This window comes from Vidua chalybeata, chromosome 10, assembly GCF_026979565.1.
Source record: "Vidua chalybeata isolate OUT-0048 chromosome 10, bVidCha1 merged haplotype, whole genome shotgun sequence".
Lineage (NCBI taxonomy): Eukaryota > Metazoa > Chordata > Aves > Passeriformes > Viduidae > Vidua > Vidua chalybeata.
The window spans coordinates 1874375-1893258 of NC_071539.1; the positions used below are offsets into that span (position 1 = coordinate 1874375).

General features: G+C 46.2%; 2 protein-coding genes and 1 long non-coding RNA gene across 3 annotated transcripts; 2 read left to right on the top strand and 1 right to left on the bottom strand.

The window, feature by feature from the left end:
* Nucleotides 1-1751: 1751 nt before the first annotated feature.
* Nucleotides 1752-3720, top strand: LOC128793254 (uncharacterized). Its single transcript, XR_008432710.1, has 3 exons — nucleotides 1752-2185; nucleotides 2725-2790; nucleotides 3538-3720. It is a non-coding gene; the product is annotated as an uncharacterized LOC128793254 (long non-coding RNA).
* A 3835-nt stretch (nucleotides 3721-7555) lies between these two features.
* ARL14 (ADP ribosylation factor like GTPase 14) lies at nucleotides 7556-8249 on the bottom strand. Its single transcript, XM_053951987.1, has one exon. The coding sequence runs from the start codon at nucleotides 8191-8193 to the stop codon at nucleotides 7612-7614; it is 582 nt and encodes a 193-aa protein (XP_053807962.1). The 5' UTR covers nucleotides 8194-8249; the 3' UTR covers nucleotides 7556-7611.
* Nucleotides 8250-14422: 6173 nt separating this feature from the next.
* B3GALNT1 (beta-1,3-N-acetylgalactosaminyltransferase 1 (globoside blood group)) lies at nucleotides 14423-16220 on the top strand. Its single transcript, XM_053952115.1, has one exon. The coding sequence runs from the start codon at nucleotides 14471-14473 to the stop codon at nucleotides 15455-15457; it is 987 nt and encodes a 328-aa protein (XP_053808090.1). The 5' UTR covers nucleotides 14423-14470; the 3' UTR covers nucleotides 15458-16220.
* The last annotated feature ends 2664 nt before the right edge of the window (nucleotides 16221-18884 follow it).

Sequence of the window (18884 nt, forward strand, 5' to 3'; positions counted from 1 at the left end):
TCAATCCTCAATCAGCAGATTGTGGAGCTGCACTTCCCTGCTGGTGTCCAGCTGCTTTGCCTTTCCAGCATAATTTCCCTGTTAAAGGAAATTTTCCTTAAAAAAAAAAAAAAGCACAATTTTCCTATTAAAGGAAAGGGGGGAAAATCATTTAAGAATGAAAAAAAAAAAAAAGTGAAGAAATAGTTACTGAAATGAGCCATGTCAGTGTGGCCTGGAAGATCCAGGGATGTGGCTTTTCCACGTTAAAACAAATCCTTGTAGCACTGCTGATGGTGGGACAGTGACAAAAAATGCTCCTGTCTCTGCTGCTTTGGGGTGAGTTCAATAACATTTCTAAAAGGAAAGGAAAACTTCGGATCTGCTGGCAGGTCTGGGAGCTCCAGTCTTCTGGATCCTGTTCCACTTCACTGCAGGAAGGGAAGCTGCTTTTCCATCCCTCATTCCTCAGGTTTCCAAACGGAAGATCGTTGGAGCCGTAGTTGAAAAATCAATCTACACAAAAGCTCAGCTGAATCAATGTGAGGTGTTAGGTGATGTGGTTCACGTTGTACACAGAAACCCCGAGAGGATCGTGAAAACAGAGACATTTTGGGGGAGCAGCTCAGGTTTAAACTCTTATTTTGGGCTGTTAACACGTCCAGGGAGCAGAGTTTAGCTCATAAAACAGCACCCAAGATGCAACAAAAATGTAAATGTCCAGATGCAGATTGCTACTGTCAGTGCTGTGTCTCAGGCTCGTTGTGAAAGGAAACTCGAATGCATGGCTGAATTAGGAATTCTGAAAGGCTCGGGGCTTGGTATTGAGCAGAGAAATGAAAATACTCCAAGTTTGCATCTCTCTTTGTTCTGCTGTAATGGAGCAAATGAGTGCTCTGAGCAGCAGCACTAACGAGGCCCATTCTCCCAAGGCTCCGGACTGAGATTTCCTTGATTTTCTGGTGCCTGATAAATGGTAATATTTCTGTGCAGCTTTTCTTTTGCGGGGGAATAATGGGCACATCATTTTCCTGAATTACGCAGCCTTTCAGCAGCTTCAGGAATCTGTGCCTCTGTCAGATCAACCCTTTCTTTTAAATCCTCGTTATTCCTCTTTATATTCAAATCTCACTTCAGTTATGAACTGGAAACCAGGGCTCTTCCAAATCACAACCAGCTTGGAAAAAATGGGAATTCCCGTTCGGGGAATTCTTGTTCGGGCAGTTTGGACATCACTCATTGTTAGGAATTTTCAGTGCCACAAAGTGAAACTTCATCTTAATGCCTGATGAAAACAAATGTGGGCTTTACCTAAAGAGCAGAAATTTATATCTCTATATATTTCTATATTTATATTTAATAGGTATAAGTTATATTTATATTTATATTTAATAGGTATAAGTTATATTTATACTTATATAGTTATAGTTATAGTTATAGTTATAGGTATAGGTATAGGTATAGGTATAAATTATATTTATAAATTATAGTTATATTTATAGTTATATTTATGTGTATAAGTTATATTTATATTTATATTTATATAGTTATAGTTATAGTTATAGGTATAGGTATAGGTATAGGTATAGGTATAAATTATATTTATAAATTATAGTTATATTTATAGTTATATTTATGTGTATAAGTTATATTTATATTTATATTTATATAGTTATAGTTATAGTTATAGGTATAGGTATAGGTATAGGTATAGGTATAGGTATAAATTATATTTATAAATTATATTTATATTTATAGTTATATTTATAGTTATATTTGACAAATTGAAAATAATCTCTGAAAACAAGCCCATCGGTGCTGCACTCAGGCAGGTTTTGTTTAAAAAAAGCGATTTTTTGGCTGCGTGGTTTAAGTCTCTCAGAGAGTTCTCGGGCTCCCCTGCTCTCCGTTTGAATTTGCAACCCGATAGTTTCGTTTTGACGAGCTGCAGGAAGCCTCACACACCACAAGATGTCTCAGCGAGGAAACGCATTTTATACAAGTATTTTTTAATAATATTACTCAATTTTCCGGTGTTTTTCTCGGGTTTTCCTTAGTGCTTGACAGGGGCTTTTCAGCAGCACACGAGGAAGCCAAGCCTGTACAAATTTACCCGTTAGCGTGGGCAATAAATGGGTATTTTAAATAATCAATGATCCAAATGACTCAGTGGAAAACCTTAAGCGTCAAAAAGAAAAGGCTCAAGGTAGGTGACAGCTAAGAAATTTTAAATTTTCCTGTGTAGGTTAAATGGAAGAGTTATTTGAAATGATAATTCCACAAGGTTTGACTTTAAAATGTTAGATATTTTTAACTATTCACACTCAGGATTAAGACTGTTTAGAGTTGCTATGAGGAGACAGTTCTGTGCAGAACATTTTCTCCAAAGTTACATCAGCTTTATGGCCTGATATTATTTTATCAGCTTTGACCGTTCAGGGAGAGCACAGGGAAGTTCCCCCTGATTGCACACATGAAATGTTGATTTTAAAAGAGGAGCAGCCTCAGCTTTTGCACCAGATTTCAAAGTTAATGGCTGGGAAGGAATTTTTATATATATATATAATTTTTTTCTTTCCATTACTTTGTGTATTTACAACACTCAGTACTTAGGCCTGAGAATTTTCTCACTTTTCTTTTCGCTTCCCTTTTTCCTGGTATTGCTGTCGTTTATCTTCCCCCACCATGCCTCCAGATTAACTCCTTAAATTCTTCTTCTGTAATTTTTTTTTTTCACCTTTTCAGAGAATTCAAGCTGTGTAAATACTGATGGGCGCATAAGAATTGCGTGACCACCTATAGACATTTTAGGTAAATTAAACCTTTAATATTAACCTTTAATATTAACCTTTAATATTAATATTAACATTTAATATTTAATACATTTACATTATATAATATTATATTTAATATATTTTTAATATATTTAATATTTTATTTAATTATTAATTATTAATAAACATTACCATATTATATATAATTATTAATATTAATAAATATTGATATATTTAGTATTTCATTTAATATATTTAATATATTTACTATTATATTAATAAATATTAAATATTAATTTAATATTAACCTTTAATCCATGTGAATCCATGTGAATTCAATCCAAAATTATTCCCTTTATTGTTAATCCTCAATAAAGGAAAATCCACGTGAATTCAATCCAAAATTATTCCCTTGTGCAGGGAAATGCATCCAGCCCTGAGCCACCCCATGAGGGGCCAGGCATTCATTTATCATCTATTAATGAAGCTCTTTGCAGAATAACTTTATGTTTTGTGTTACATCCAAATGATCCGAGGGATTTTCACAGCAATCTAGGATGGCCCTATAAGAAATAAAACACAGTTTTATTTTTATTATTAAAGGCACAGTTACCCTTTAACAGCCAAGCAGAATTTCAGAGGAGATTGGCCTTTGTCTGGATCGATAAAATCCTTGCTGCTGTTCCCAGCTATAATTGCTGAAACCAAACAATATGCATGGCTCAGGTTTCAGAGCCAGGTGGTTTATTAAACTCACAAAATTACTTTTTTTTTTTTTTTGCAGGTATTTTGCCACAATCTGGGTAATACAAGGCCTAGAAACTTCTCATTGGCCGGGCAAATAAAAAAGGATCGAACAAAGTAAAAACAAGTTAACAAAAGGTTAAAACAAAAGTAAAAACCCAGAACAAAATGATGATCTTTGCACCAATGAAAGCACCTTGTAAGGCAGATGAATAAATATGAGGAGAACAAGGAAATAATAAAAATATTCATCAAAAGCCATGGCTCATAAAGCATTGTCAGGAGGTTTGCGTGCATGGTGGGAACGGAGAGCTTTGAGGAAGGGCCTGGCAGAAACCAATGAAATGGGGCTGTAAATGTCTGTAAATGTCTGCAGGTCACTCCGAGCCCGAGGAGAGGCTGAGAGCAACCCCAAAAACCCCGGGGAAATCTGATAAGGAACCCAAAAACCCCGGGGAAATCTGATAAGGAACCCAAAAACCCCGGGGAAATCTGATAAGGAGACCACGGGAGCCGCAGTGCCCTTGGCGCTCCTGGGGAAGGACAGGACAGGGAGAAAGCCCTGCTGGGCACAGGCAGGGAGGGGACACACAGGTGACAGGGCTGAGGGGACTCGTGTCAGCCAAGTGCCACAAACACATCGGGGACGGGCAGGAGCAGTGGAACGGAATTTTGGAGAAACTGAAGCACAAGGAACGCTCAGTTTGCTAAAACCCCCCCTGCCTTCAGAATGTGTCTGGGCTCCTTGCTGTCCGTGAATTTCCATTTGCAAGTGGTCCCGGCAGTGTGGTGTGTGCTGAGGGCCTCCACCCTCCCGAATTTACATCCCAAATTACAGGCAGTTGGTTAATCCAGGCTGTGGGATCTGAGGAGATGGATGTCCAGAATCCAAACGGGATACCTGAGCTAATTAAAGTGGAGGAAGCCTGATTGTAGCAGCACAGAACTCAGCACGGCCCATTTACCTGGGGAGAAAAACCTGTTTAATGTGCACACAGCACTTCGAAGTGGTGCTGTCTCCTTTGCAGCACCTAGAACTTGTTTGACACAGGAAAATCCCTCCTTTGGTTCAGTTACTTGTCCGAAATGAGCACAGAGACATTTTGAGACCAGTTATCAGAGCCATTAGCACCAGTTATCTGAGAGTGGAGGAGCCTTGTCCTGCCTTCCTTAGACAGCACACTTCTCCTGGATTCTAAATTATTGGCCTGTTGTCTCCCAGGCAAAGCAGGAGGGAGTGCTGCTATCCAAATTATTCTGCTGCTCCACACCTTCCCTTAAAATGGCATTTCATCCCCATTTCACCCCACTGGACCCATGTTCAATGAGCTCCATGAGTTATTCCTGAACTCAGAAACTTCAATGTGACTTCAAACCACAGGGATCTTATCAAGGAATGGGCAGCAGGACAGGTCCCATCCTGTGGGTCTGTCAGCTTTTAAATGGTGCCACCCAATCACATCTCCCTGGGAAGGGTCCTGCAGGCTTTGGGGTTCAGATCCTTCTCTTTTTGTGTTCCACTCGTTTTGTCACATTGACTCTTCTGTCAGCACAAAGGATCAGGGACAGCAAACTCTTTAAGGAATAGGAGCAGACACTGAAGGATTTGAGAGCACAGCAATTAAAAATGCAAAACAGCAGGGTGAGCCAATGAAAACCCAAATTTGAAACAAAATAAACAGCTGACCCCAATAAACATCTGACCCCAGCTTTTCAAGGCCTTTCATCCCATGAAAAGCTTTCAGCTCCCAGACTGCAGCTCCACTGCCTCGTGGCTCTTCAGATTCTGATTTCTCATCATCTCAAACCCTTCAAAAATGCTAAAAGTTTTTTAGTGAGTGGTCTGTAAAAATTCTAAATAGTGAAATAAGCTGAATTTATGCAGAAATAAATTATCCCTGTGCTGTGGGTTGGATTTTAGCACCAGCAGAATTCCTGAAAAACCAAGACAATTCTGCTCATGGTGTTCAGCCAAGCAGCTCAAACACCCCAAGAGGGATGGAGCTGGAAACTTTGGAACCTTTGGAAGGCCCTGGGTACTGATTTCACCACGGAACACGTGCTGGGATCAGATACCCAACAATTCCCAGGCTTCCCCCGGGAGCACAGAGCGCGCTGGGGTGAGCCTGTGCTCAGAGCTGAGCCCCATTTCCCTTCCTCTTCACCTTCCCAAGATGTGCTGAGTGCCAGGGAGGTTTTTGCTCCAGCTTTGGAGCAGTGCACTCCATCTCTGTCCCATCCTGAGGGAATGCTCTGCTGATCCAAGCAGGGTGGAAAAGCCCCGGCAGCTCCCGGAGCAGAGGAACCCGTGAAGCCCTGGATTGATGTCCCTTGCCAATGGGACATTTATCTCCGTGGGGATCAGCTTTTTGTGCCTTAGCAGCCTTGCCTTTAAGGGGTGGTCATTTTTCTCTGTCGCACTGAGGTTTTTAATTAAACTTTCAGGCATCTAATTCCTCTGAGAACCCACACCTCTAAGCCAGCTTGACTGATATTTATTTTAAACCTTTAAAATTATTCCAAAAGGTTGGAGTCTCCTTGGGCAGTTAAAACAGGCCTGCCTTCACTTCTCTGGGAAACCAATTTTTAAATACTTGATATCATATAAAGTGAATGGAATTGAGTTTATTCCTTTCCTTTGAAGAATAATGTAAAACATTTCTTCAAGTTGATGTGAGTGTAATTTAGTGTGATTTGATAACCTGCAGAAGGGCCTGAGAGCTTATTTTCATTTTTAGTTGTATGAGCTGGTCTATTTTCTGACTTTATTTCTCCCTTCAGAACTTGCTTCTTGGCTAATTAGAGACCCTGGTGCACCCTCATTAAATCTCTCAGGGGTGTTTCTCCCTGAGGAAGTCCTGAGGCCACAGAACTAAATTCTGCTTCATAACAGACACGTGATCAGATTAGGAGAATTCACCCTATACACATGCAAACGTTTATAAATGTATCGATATGAAGTAACACATTTTTAAACATTGAATTGTTTGGCTTGGAAAACCAACATTGATGACTTTTAAAGATTTTTTTTTAGGGACAGAAGATGATATTTTCTATTGAGCCTAAATCACCAGAGTGAGCAATGAGAAATTCAGACATTTGCTCTGCTTTTAGCAAGAGTCTCAGCATGACTCAGGATTTAGCCCCTGGTAATTAATTAGTCTCAGTATTAATAACAGCTACTATTGGGAAACTTCCCTTTGTTGACTATTTCAGCAAACCCACCTGATGTATTTTGTCTTTGAATAACCCGTGCATGAGACAACAGGGTACGTCTGGGTGATTTTATTGCTGCTTCACCCTTTTATAACTGGACATTCCTGTCTGTTTATTAGTAAGAATGAAATGTAAACTTCCTACTTCCCACCTACTTCCTTGGTGTAATCCTGAAACAAAAAAAACAAACAGGAGCGCAGGAGGACCCCTACCAGGACTTTTCCAGAGCCCAGGACTGGGAAGTCAGCACAGAACGGATGGGATTTGGCTCTTCCCTGGCTGATCTCCTGTGAGGAGGGCAGCACAGGAACAACGGGAGCAGCACGTGGATCTCTGGGACAATGGGAGGTCACAGCTGCACCCTGGGGACAGCCCTGGAGCCAGGCTCTGCCTGGGGCTGGGTGAGGAGCTCGTCCTGCTCGCCACCACCTCTCTGCAGGGATTGTTTCCAGAGTGCAGAATCAACTGAGAGTTGAAGCTCTCACCCCACTCTATTTTCAAATAAGAAACACGTCTATTTACATTTATTACAAAACAGCATTTGATCACAGCCAAATTACTTGGCTGGTTTACATCTTGAAAAAAAATGGATTAGAATCTTCATTTCATTTAAGCCACTTAAACACTGCTCACCTATTTTATTTCCATGTGCTTGACTGCCCCTTTCTCATCATTCAACTTGAATAAACCCAAGTCAATAATAAAAAAAAATAATAAAATGCTACAGAGTCCTATCTCAGGTATGAGATATCCCATCAGGTATATCAAGTATCTGCAGGTATAACAGTAGAATTTAATATTATCAAAGTCCTTTATAAATATTTATGCATAAAATATTCCAGTATTCCAGATTTAATCTGTCCAACAAAGAGTCACCAGAAGTGGATGACAGAAATCCTTAAAAAGAGTTGAGTTCCTTCAGGGTGATGAAAGTCTCCTTTGACTTCTTGTACTGCCTGGCAAACGTGGCCACCCTCTGGAGAGCTTCTGCCAGCCCCTCTCCCGTGATGGCACAGCAGGGCTGCACGTACCAGTTCCTGTCACTGCAGTACTTCTTCATCTTGAGCTTCCTGGTGATCTCCTCGGCGTTCAGGGCTCCAGGCAAATCCTGCTTGTTCGCCAGCACGACCACCGGGACGTTTTTTATGGATTCATTCTTTAAAATGAGCTCAAGTTCCCTCCTGGACTCCTCCAGCCGCCGCTTGTCAGAGCTGTCCGCCACGTACAGCAGCACGCCGGCGTCTTCCAGGAAATTGCTCCAGAGCTCTCTCATTTTCTTCTGTCCTCCAACATCCCAGAATGTCAGTGTGAAATCTTTCCCTGCTTCAATCATATCCACATTGAAGCCGATCGTTGGCATTGTTATAAAAGCATCGTTGTACCTGAACTTGTAGAGCAGCGTGGATTTCCCCGCAGAGTCCAGCCCCAGCATCACGACGTTGGCCCCCTTCATTGAGGGCTTGGCGTTCTGGAGGCCCATTTATCCCGGGGAATTCTCTATTCCAGGGATACTCCCCCCCTTCCCTGGGCCCAATTTGTGTCGCTGCCTTTCCCCCTCCTGAGGTGAGGCACGAGCAGAGAGGGAGAAGAGGCAGCTGTGAGCCCTGGAGCAGCCAGACTCTGCACAAACACACGCTGCTTTTATCGAGGCGATAAGGAGCCACGGGGCTTCGGAAGGTGCAGAGCTCCGTGCCAAGCCTGTGGGTGGGACTGGGATGAGTAACCACGGCCCCACTGGCACAGGCACAAAGGTTACAGGCTGCCAGCTTGTTTGAACAGCACCTGCAGCCTGACCCACGGATTCCCTGATCACAGCCGGGTCCTGGCTCCAAGAGAATCCCCCTGAGCATCCACAGGCATCTCAGAGAAAAATGAGATTGATGCCTTAAGTTTTAGCTTTTATATTCTGATGTTTTATATTCACATTCTGTGCTGCTTTAGTGTGTGGGTCTGAGCTTCATGTTAAGTGTTGGTGAGCTCTCTGCACAGAGCAGGGAGACAAAACAATTCCTGCTCCAGCTGGGCACCAAGGACAAATGATCCAAACCTCAGCCCAGGAGCACAAACAGCGTGGGCTGGAGAGAGAAAAACAAGCAGGATGGGAGTGCCTGGGCTAAAGCTGGAATGGGACAATGAACTGCAAGGTGCAAATGGAGCAGAGCTGATCCCAGTGAGAGCCCCCGGGAGCGCTCGTGCATTTTGGGACCATTTTGGTTCCTCTTGGGTGCAGCCCTGGCTGGGCTCTGGTGCTGCCCAAGGTGGATCCATGGAGGAGATCCTTGGAATGAATCCCTGCTTTATTCTGTGACCCTGCCCAGCCTCTGCTCCAGGGCAGCCTGCACGAGGCATCTGGATATGAACACAAGCAGTGAGGAGGGGAGATTTAAGATTTAAGGTTTGTCCATACTTAGCAAGCCACAAAATGAGCAGGTAGCTGATTTATCAGTGCATCTCATCTCCCACAAACTGATCTCAGGTTGTCTCAAATGTGAGTTCCAGCCCATGGACTCAATGAAACCCTAAGAGAACTCCACTAAAACTGGGCTCTGCTCTAAGCAGCTGCCTCAGGGACTCCTCCTGCCAGGGCTGTAAACTCCGGGAGTTTGTTTGTGCCGTTGGTGAACGAGTTTAACTGCACCCCACAAGGTGGAGCCTGATGGTCTGGTCATCACTGAGATCCCGCTGCCTCACATTAAAAATTCCTGTTAACTTCATTTTGCACTACTCCGTGGTTTCCCAATGAAGATTTCCTTCAGGAAAGGGTCAGAAGCGAGGAAATAACCGAGTCTTGATAATTTTTTTTTTTTTTTGGCCACCATTCCAAGTAGCAGAACAAAACAAGAGGAGATAAAAAATGTAGTCAGCTATTAATGAGTTCCTATTGACTGTTCATTTTCCTGATAGTGGATGCACGTTGGGCTGCTCTGACACATCCCGAGTACTGCAGGAGTTGCCCTTACACCCAGGAAAGCATTTCTCTTTGCTTCAGAAAGTCCAGAATCAGCAAGAAGATGTAAAGGTCTTGTAACAAGCTGCTGACTGATAGAGCAATCATTTCGATAATTACGACATTGGTTGCGTAAAATCCACCTCAGCCCTGACAGACAAGTTATAATCTGGTTTCTCTCGAGGCTAAAAGGGTTAGACCGGGACTAACTGGGGGCAACGAGAGATGCACTCACTGCTGCACGTTTTTCACAGTTAATAACACGGATGGATTATGTGCAGGGTTTTTCAGGAGCAGGTCAGGATGTATTGAACCGGGGAAGAAAGTGTTTGCATTTCTTTACAAATGAATGGACATGAAGGAATTGAAAGATGCAGCAAACTGCAGAACACGGGGTTAACACGTCAAATGGACCACAATTCCCTGATGAGATTCCAATAAAATATGGATATTTTGAGCAAGGCAGGGATGGATGGTGTGTCCCCAGCTGCGATTCGAAGATCACTCACAGTTCTGTGCTCTGTGTGCTCCACCTGCACCGGGTGCTTCTGGTCACAGCTGTAATTTCCCCCACCAGCTGTCACTTCTAAGCAGGGCTCGAGCAGAGCCTGACTTTTTCACGAGGTGGGGCTCTGCGGGTTTCTGACCGTGCCGGAGCCCAGAGCCAGAGGCGCTCCCAGGAAGGATCCCCCGAGTCGAAGCGCAGGACAGAGCGCTCCCGAGCTGCTCTGCCCCCGCAGCGCCGCCGGCAGCCGGAGCGGACCGAACCCCACCTTTGCCTCGGCCAAGGGTGGGTTTGCTCCGCCGGGCTGCGACCACCCCGCCTGTGCTGAGCTTGCCTTCCAGGCCCCCTGCACAAGCCGAGCCATAGACCCGGGAGAGCTGATGGAGCACTGACTAACCTGAGCTCCAGCTCTGCCCGGTAACCCTTCCGAAAACGGAACAGCCGAACGTGAACCCTGCACGTCCCCAGCTCGTCCGGGCCGGCTGTCCCAGCGCTTGGCGAGGCGACGCCGTGTGATGGATGCGCTAAATCGGCAGCGAAGCCTCACTGCGGGCACTTCCAGCGGCCGAGGCACGAAGGGGAGGCAGCTCCGCTGTCTCTGCCCGGCCTTGGCTGCCGGAGGGAAGCCGGGGAGCCGGCGGCGGCTGCCGGGGAGGGCGGAGGAGCGGGCAGCGCTCGGGGAGGAGGAAGAGGAGGCGGCTCCTTCTCGCTGCGGCCGGAGCGGAGCGCCCCGAGCGGGACACGGTAATGGGGATGGGGTTGGGATGGGGTTGGGATGGGATGGGATGGGATGGGATGGGATGGGATGGGATGGGATGGGATGGGAATGGGATGGGATGGAGAGCGGGGACACGGCCTTGGGGCAGCCCAGGGCGGAGCGAGACTCGTGCGAGCGAGCCCCGAGCGCCGCTGCTGCGCTGCCGGGCTGGATGAGAAAGCCCAGAAAAGGGCTGGAATGGGAGCCCGGGCTCGGCAGAGGGCGGCACATCCCCGCTGCCATCCCCTCCTGCCCGGCCGGGACCTCCCCGCTCATCCCCGCCCTCGGAAAAGAGAGCTCCGATGGACCGGGCACGCACGAGTGACAGCGAGTCGCTGGTAAAGGTCTTTTAAAGTTGTTTTTTTTTTTTTTTTTTTTTATTTATTTTACATAAAAACCCTGAAGTTTTGTTATATTAGAGCATCGCAGCCCGGGGTTTTTGCAAAATCGCCTCTAGTTTCGCTTGGTTTTAAGTTTAAACAGGTAGAATCAATGGCTGGTTTGGGCTGGAAGGACTGGAAATGTTATCTCGTTCACCTGCTGCCGTGTGCAAGGACACCTCCCATAGCCCAGGCCGTGCCCAAGCCGGCCTCAAAGCCGGCTTTAAATCATATATTTCCAAACAGTTTCTACTGGTAGCTTTAAAAAGGATTTATTTTCCTGTACACCTGTCATTATGGTGTTTTAAAAGCATCATACTGGACTATTGGTTATTATAATTAGCAATCTTTAATGAATATGAGAACTTCCCACCTTTTTCCGTCCCCACTCCACAATCCCCTACCTGTGTGGGAGATGGATCTAAATCCCTGTGGAGCATTCTCAGCCTTGTGTTGCCTCACATTTATTTCAAAAGTCGCCAGTTTTATCTTTTTGCACAATCTCAGCTTGGAAGAAAATGAAAGTAACGCCCTGGAAGGAGCCGCCGTCCACTGCTGGAAGGGAGAAGGTGCCGGCACAAAGTCTGGAAGTGGAGGAGGAGCTGCAAGGGCAGAACCTGCGCCATGCCCAGAAGTGCTCAGCCCTCGCTGACTCAACTGCCTCACTTTGCTTCAAGCACTCGAAATAGGAAAAGGTGGGGATTTATTTCCCTCTGTGGCTGGGGTTTCCTGAAGCACCTGAATGGATGTTTATTTTCCCAGATTTTTCCATACGTAGCAGATGAGGATTTGTGTCCAATTTTGTTGTTCACAGTGTCCTGAAGCCAGGCTTTTCTTCCTATAAAGAATCAAAACATTTGTAATATTTTTTTTTCCTTTAGGCAGCCAAGAACTGATCAAACGGATCAGTTTTCACTGATATGCTTTAAAGTTGATCATCCAAATAAATGTTATTGATCTAAAATCAGATAATAAGCACTGATACATAAATTAGGTTATTTTCTTCCAGTATGTATTTCCTATTGTCCACTGAAAGTCAGATTGATGCATAAAAAGAGAAGATTCCTATTAATCACTGATTTTGAGAGGAATCAGTCCAAAATTCTTCTGTTTAAATGCTTTATATAAAATTGCTTTGATCCGTTTTGAGGCCATTGTCGGTGAAACGTTCTCCAAATGCTTCGTTTAAAGATGATTAATTTAAAATCAGATCCTACACAGAAACACGAGGCAGGTGGGCTCTGGAAAATCAAATTCCCCTGGATTCCAGAGTGCTGTTCTGGGGGTTGGATTTATTTGTCAAATCTAAAACATTTATGAGCCCTGTGGTGATATTTTTGAAGATAAAGAGCAATTAATTGTGCTGTGAAATCAAACCTTCCATCATCCTGACTGTGTCTTTGTGTGTGCTCGTGCAGGATAAATATTATTACTGCAAACATCAGGAACCATTTGGAATTCCCACAGTTAGGCACGGGAGTTATTTTGGCTTAAAGATGTCTAAAATAGATGATAGAGCACGTGTGGTTTTAAGGAAATAAAACTACACGAGGGTGCAGGCCTGGGGGTCTGGTTTTAAACTGAGTTTTATGAAGATTTATCCATTGGAATCTCTAATCCTGACATTGGAGCAGCGGCTTCAGCACGGATTCCACAGGAGTTTGGAAGGACCTGCTGTGGATTTCTGTGCCTCAAATCCAAAAATTACCTGGCTAATGGTAAAAACAGCCATGATTTTGGTCAAAACCAGCTTTAATACATAGCTTGGTTTAAGGAAGTTGATTTTTACCTTCTCCCCCTCTCCCTCAGAACAAGGATCTGCTCAAGCCTTGAACGATGATGAAACCCTTGCTTTCTTGTCCCACGTGCTCCAGCTCACGCAGATCAGTCAGACTTTGTCTTTAACAGAAACAACAAAATTCTGAAGCTCTGAGCATCCATTCCCTGGGCATTTGTTGGGTTTTGTGCACGGTGTTCTACCCTGGAGGTGGAGCCTGGGATCACAGCCCTTGGAGCAGGATCCTGGCTGGAGATCAGGTCTGTGCAGGGGGGGATTTCCAGGGTGAAAGCCACGAGCTTTCAGTGCAAACCCTGCAAACCCTGCTGGGCACGGGGTCTGTGCCCTGCTCTGGAGACCCTGCAGACCCTGCAGACCCTGCAAACCCTGCTGGGCACGGGGTCTGTGCCCTGTTCTGCAAACCCTGCAAACCCTGCAGACCCTGCAAACCCTGCTGGGCACAGGGTCTGTGCCCTGCTCTGGAGACCCTGCAAACCCTGCAGACCCTGCAAACCCTGCTGGGCACGGGGTCTGTGCCCTGTTCTGCAAACCCTGCAGACCCTGCTGGGCATGGGGTCTGTGCCCTGCTCTGCAAACCCTGCTGGGCAGGAACTCTGTGCCCTGCTCTGCAAACCCTGCAAACCCTGCAAACCCTGCTGGGCACGGGGTCTGTGCCCTGTTCTGCAAACCCTGCAAACCCTGCTGGGCAGGAGCTCTGTGCCCTGCTCTGCAAACCCTGCAAACCCTGCTGGGCATGGGGTCTGTGCCCTGCTCTGCAGACCCTGCTGGGCAGGAACTCTGTGCCCTGCTCTGCAAACCCTGCAAACCCTGCAAACCCTGCTGGGCATGGGGTCTGTGCCCTGCTCTGCAGACCCTGCTGGGCAGGAGCTCCGTGCCCTGCTCTGCAAACCCTGCAAACCCTGCAGACCCTGCAAATCCTGCTGGGCAGGAACTCTGTGCCCTGCTCTGCAAATCCTGCTGGGCAGGGGCTCTGTGCCCTGCTCTGCAGACCCTGCAAACCCTGCAAACCCTGCAAACCCTGCAAACCCTGCTGGGCAGGGGCTCCGTGCCCTGCTCTGCAAACCCTGCAGACCCGGCAAACCCTGCAAACCCTGCAGACCCTGCAAACCCTGCAGACCCTGCAAACCCTGCTGGGCAGGGGCTCCGTGCCCTGCTGCCATCCCTGGGATCAGGGCCATGACAGCTGGATCAGGAATGCTTGGTTTGGCTGACACCACAGCACAATCCCAGCTGGCACTTCAGGCAGCACGAGGGAAAGGTAATATTTGACTAACAGCACTTTGAATGCCACTTTCCCCTTTCCTCTTCAGCAAGGAAGATGCTCCAGGACTCATGGAACGGATCCTGAGGGGCACCAGCAGATCCCGACCATGATCCTGGTCCTGGTCAGCGCCTTGTACATGAGACCCCTGAAATGGATTTTCCTGTGGCTGCTGCTGTTTTCCCTGATCACCATGTGGTACATAACCTTCTCCTCCAGGGCTGGCCTGGAGAACGTGAACCCTCTGTACTTCTACGAGAAGGAGCCCGTGTACCGGCGGCCGCGCCCATTCACGCTGCGCGCGCGCCCCCGGTGCGCCGACCTCCACCCCTTCCTGGTCATCCTGGTGGCTTCCAGCCCCAGGGACCTGAAAGCCAGGCAGGCCATCAGGATCACGTGGGGCTCCCGGGATTCCTGGTGGGGCCAGCACATCCTGACCCTGTTCCTGCTGGGGCAGGACACGCAGAGGGAGGACAGGGCGGCGGCGCTGGCGGTGGAGGACGAGAGCATCCTCTATGGGGACATCATCCGCCAGGATTTCGTGGACACTTACGACAACCTCACCCTGAAGACCATCATGGCCTTCCAGTGGCTCTCCGAGTTCTGTTCCAACGCCAGGTTCTTCATGAAGACCGACGCCGATGTCTTCATCAACACTCCCAACCTGGTGAAGTTCCTGCTGCGGCTGAATTCCTCGGAGAACGTTTTCACCGGCTATCCCCTCATCGACAACTTCGCCTACAGAGGCTTCCACAGGAAAAGGTACATCTCCTACCAGGAGTATCCCTTCAAGCTCTATCCTCCCTACTGCAGCGGCCTGGGATACATCCTGGATGGAAAACTGGCTCTGAGGACTTACGAGCTCATGGGCCACGTCAAACCTCTGAAGTTTGAGGATGTTTATGTGGGAATTTGCGTAAATATACTCAAAGTCAACATCACTGCTCCAGAAGATGCAGAACAATTCTTTCTCTATAAAATCAACTTTGATATCTGTAAGTACAGACATTTGATTGCAGTTCACGGCCTTACCTCAAGCGAACTGGTCCAGTTTTGGCAGGATTTGTCATCCAACACTACAAAAACTTGCCTTTGATGGTGGATTTATTTAGAAGCTTCAATTTGCTCTAGAGATGATTCTGACTGCTGGGGCAGCATTCCAGTGCTTTCAGTGAAAACAGGGATTCACAAAGCACTTTTCCAGGTGTGCATCCCACACCCAGAGGGTGCCTTGGAACGCTCTGTCCTGTCTGCCTCGGGGCAGCCCTGGGATTTCCCCCTGAATCTTCTGGAATGCACAAAATGCCACGGAGGAAAGGTGCTCCTGCCAAGAAAGCAGCTTGGAGGATGCTTCCTGAATTCCTGCCTGGATTAGTTTTATTGTTTTATTGCCACTCTCCTTTGTTTGTTCTCAGTACGGAATTTAACCCAACCCAACCCTTTTTTTTTTCTGTGTAACCCTGCTGAGACCGTCACACCTTGTTGTTTAAATTTGTTACCTCCACAAGGCTTCCAGGAGTGTTCCCAGCCTGGGGATCCTGTGGGATCTGCAGGAGCTGGTGAGAAATGCTGGAAATGTGCTGCACTTTGTGTGTCCATGTTAAACTCTGGTGTTTCTGTTGGTGTTCCCAGACCCGTGGAGCTCACCATCAATTTGGACATCCCAAAAACATTGGGATCATCAATCCCCCCACCCCTGTGTGAGTGTGTGATGCATCCCAGGAGTTCTGGAACCCTGTTGTGATTTATGCCTGTTTCTAAGTGAGTTTTTTGGTTCCAGTTTTAAAATTGGTAAAAGGAAGAAATCCCCCCCCATTGCTGCTTTAAAGAAGACCAACTCCTCCCTGTGTGTAAAGACCATTTTTTTAATCACTTTATTCATATCAGCAAGGCCCAGTTTTTCAGTAGTTTACACTTCTAATGGACAACGATACAGAATTTGCAATTGCATGAACAGAATTAACCTGGACACATCCACTACACGGGGGAGGGACTACGGAGACGTGCTGGCCACGCTCCCAGGGCTTCCCCTCGGGCTGGCACGACCCCACAGCCCTGGAGGCTCCCAGAGCCAGAGCTCAGGGCTGCCCAGAGCTGCAGGAGCAGGGCTGAGGGGTCACCAGTGCCTCCAGCACCCGAGGGACACTGCTGCCTTCTGCTCTGCTCCACAGCTGCACCTGGGGCTGGGGTGGCATTTCAGGAGGGGCTGGTGTTTCTTTAGGGATGAAAAAGTCTTGGGGACAACACTCTCCAGACAAGGGTTTCAGATGTCAGTGTTCTGATGGTGAAAAGGTCAAAGCTTTTAAAAAATAAAGGCTATTTTTTTTTTTTTTTGGGAGCAGGGGGGGTGTAATACAGTATTGCATAACTGAGGGAATGATGCTCTTGTATTCCGAGATCCAGGTGAAATTCCAGCTGTGCTGTGGGTTTAGGAACTGGGATTTGATTGCTCTCGTGCAGGTCCCGGGAGAACTGCAGAACTGCCTTGTTCTGTGGTTGTTTTCACATCCCAAACCCCTCCGTTCTTCTCTAAGCCCGCCGTGTGAAATGCTTAGAAATAAATTATTTACCACAAGAACACTGATACTACAGCACAGCTTGTATTGCTTTTTCCAAAATAAAAATGGAATTACGACTCTGCCGCCTTCGGACAATGGATAAAGCACAGAGTGCTCGTGGTGAGGGAGGAATGAGAGTCCTGGGGAGGTGAGGATGGCCAGAAATTCTCCTGTCACCTGCAGGAATTTGGGGTTTTGGTGCCCCAAATGCTGACACTGCTCACAGGTTCCAAGGCTTAGGTTTATACACAGTGATCTCTTTGTGCCACCTGAAGTTAATTGTCATTTACAGTGCCAGCAGCGTTGGAAAAACATCCACCCTGCTCCTGGTTTTCCTAAAAAAAAAAAAAAAAACTCATTTCCAAATCTGGCTTGTATTTGATTCTGACTTTATTATTGCTTAAAAGGCTGTAAAATTCCTAACTGAGCTCCTGTTTCTGCTCAAAGCCATTCTTAGGGAGGTTTTTAGTGTGAGCAGCCTGGCAAAAGGTGAAAAACTTTAAAAGCATGAAATAATCTGGGCATTGAACTGGGGGGGGGGGGTGGTGGCAAATTTTATTGCATCTGCCTAGAATATTGTACTGAAAACAAAGTGTAAAACACAGACTAAAGGTTTCCCAATTTTTTTTCTCATGCAGCTGTATTAAATCAGAATTCAAAATATTTGTGATTTTTATAGGAAAACTGTGAGGTTTCCTGACCTGAAAAGCCTAATAATAATAATAATAATAATAATAATAATATTTCATTGGGCAAAGATGTTTGGAAGTTGCTGCTGGGTAGGGAGCAAAAGTGGGTTCCAAGGTGAAATTCCCAGTCTGGCTGTTATTTCAGAGCAGTTAAAATGCTGCAATGCTTTGTGTGCATCCTGGCACAAAGAAATTCCCTGTAAATCATAAGGGAGATGCAGGGGCAGCACTCCCTGGGGTCAGTACAATAGGAAGTTTGGGAAATTTCCCTAAGTTTTGCCTCACACTGATGGATGGTTTGTGTCAGAGAGGCTGCCTGTGTCCATGGATGCAACTCCACAGGCTTCAAAAAAATGCAGGATTGGCCATGAAATATGCTTGGGGAAAAAAAAAAATCCTTTAGTTCCCTATTGCTCAGATAATTTAATTCCCAGAATCCCAGACTTGGTTTGGGTTGGAAAGGACCTTAAAAGCCACCTGAGCAGAGCAGGCACAGGAGCTGCCCAAATCCATGAAATCCACACATTTTTCCCTCAAGCATTGCCCTCAGGGCTCTGTTTGTGGTTCTGGCAGGGCTCCAGCTGCCAGAAACCCACCAGGTTTTACTTCCCAGAGCACCCAGGTTATCCTCCAGAGCTGGTCCCTGGAATTTGAAGTTACCTCAGGAAAATCCTCATTTATCCACCTGCTCCCCTAAGCCTTGTCCAGTCAGCACTGGATAAATAAAAGTAACAAAAGCTCAGCTCGTTATTAATTATCTGTACAGATCTTTTTCTCTGGGAGTTTTGGAAAGGCCATTTATGAATATATTATTGGGCACAAGGGGCAGCAGCTCTGGGCTCTGCAGTGGCCAAATTCCAGCAGAACATTCTCACCTGGAATTTTGTTCAGAGGCCTAAAATCCTTCTTTGGGGGATGAAAGGCTGGTGAGGTGTTTTTTCTGTAAGATAATCACTGACTAAATGCTTCTCAGTGTAAAACAAGTATCAGCTACATTAGCAATAAATCCATATTATTTAAAGCAGGGCTGTCCTGTATCCCAGGACACAAAATTCCCTTTTTTTTTTTTTTTTTTTTGAGGCTGTGGCATTGGTGTTTCTGCAGCCAACACTGCTCAAGCTGCTGCAGCACTTTAATTCTGACCCCTGGATTCTAAAATCTTCACAATATTTTTAATTTCACCTCTGGGAATGGTTTAACCCTGCAACAACAGCAGCAGTGGGAGCTGAAATCCTTTATCCCGGGGGCTGCTGTGGGGTTTGTGGGAATGTCTCAG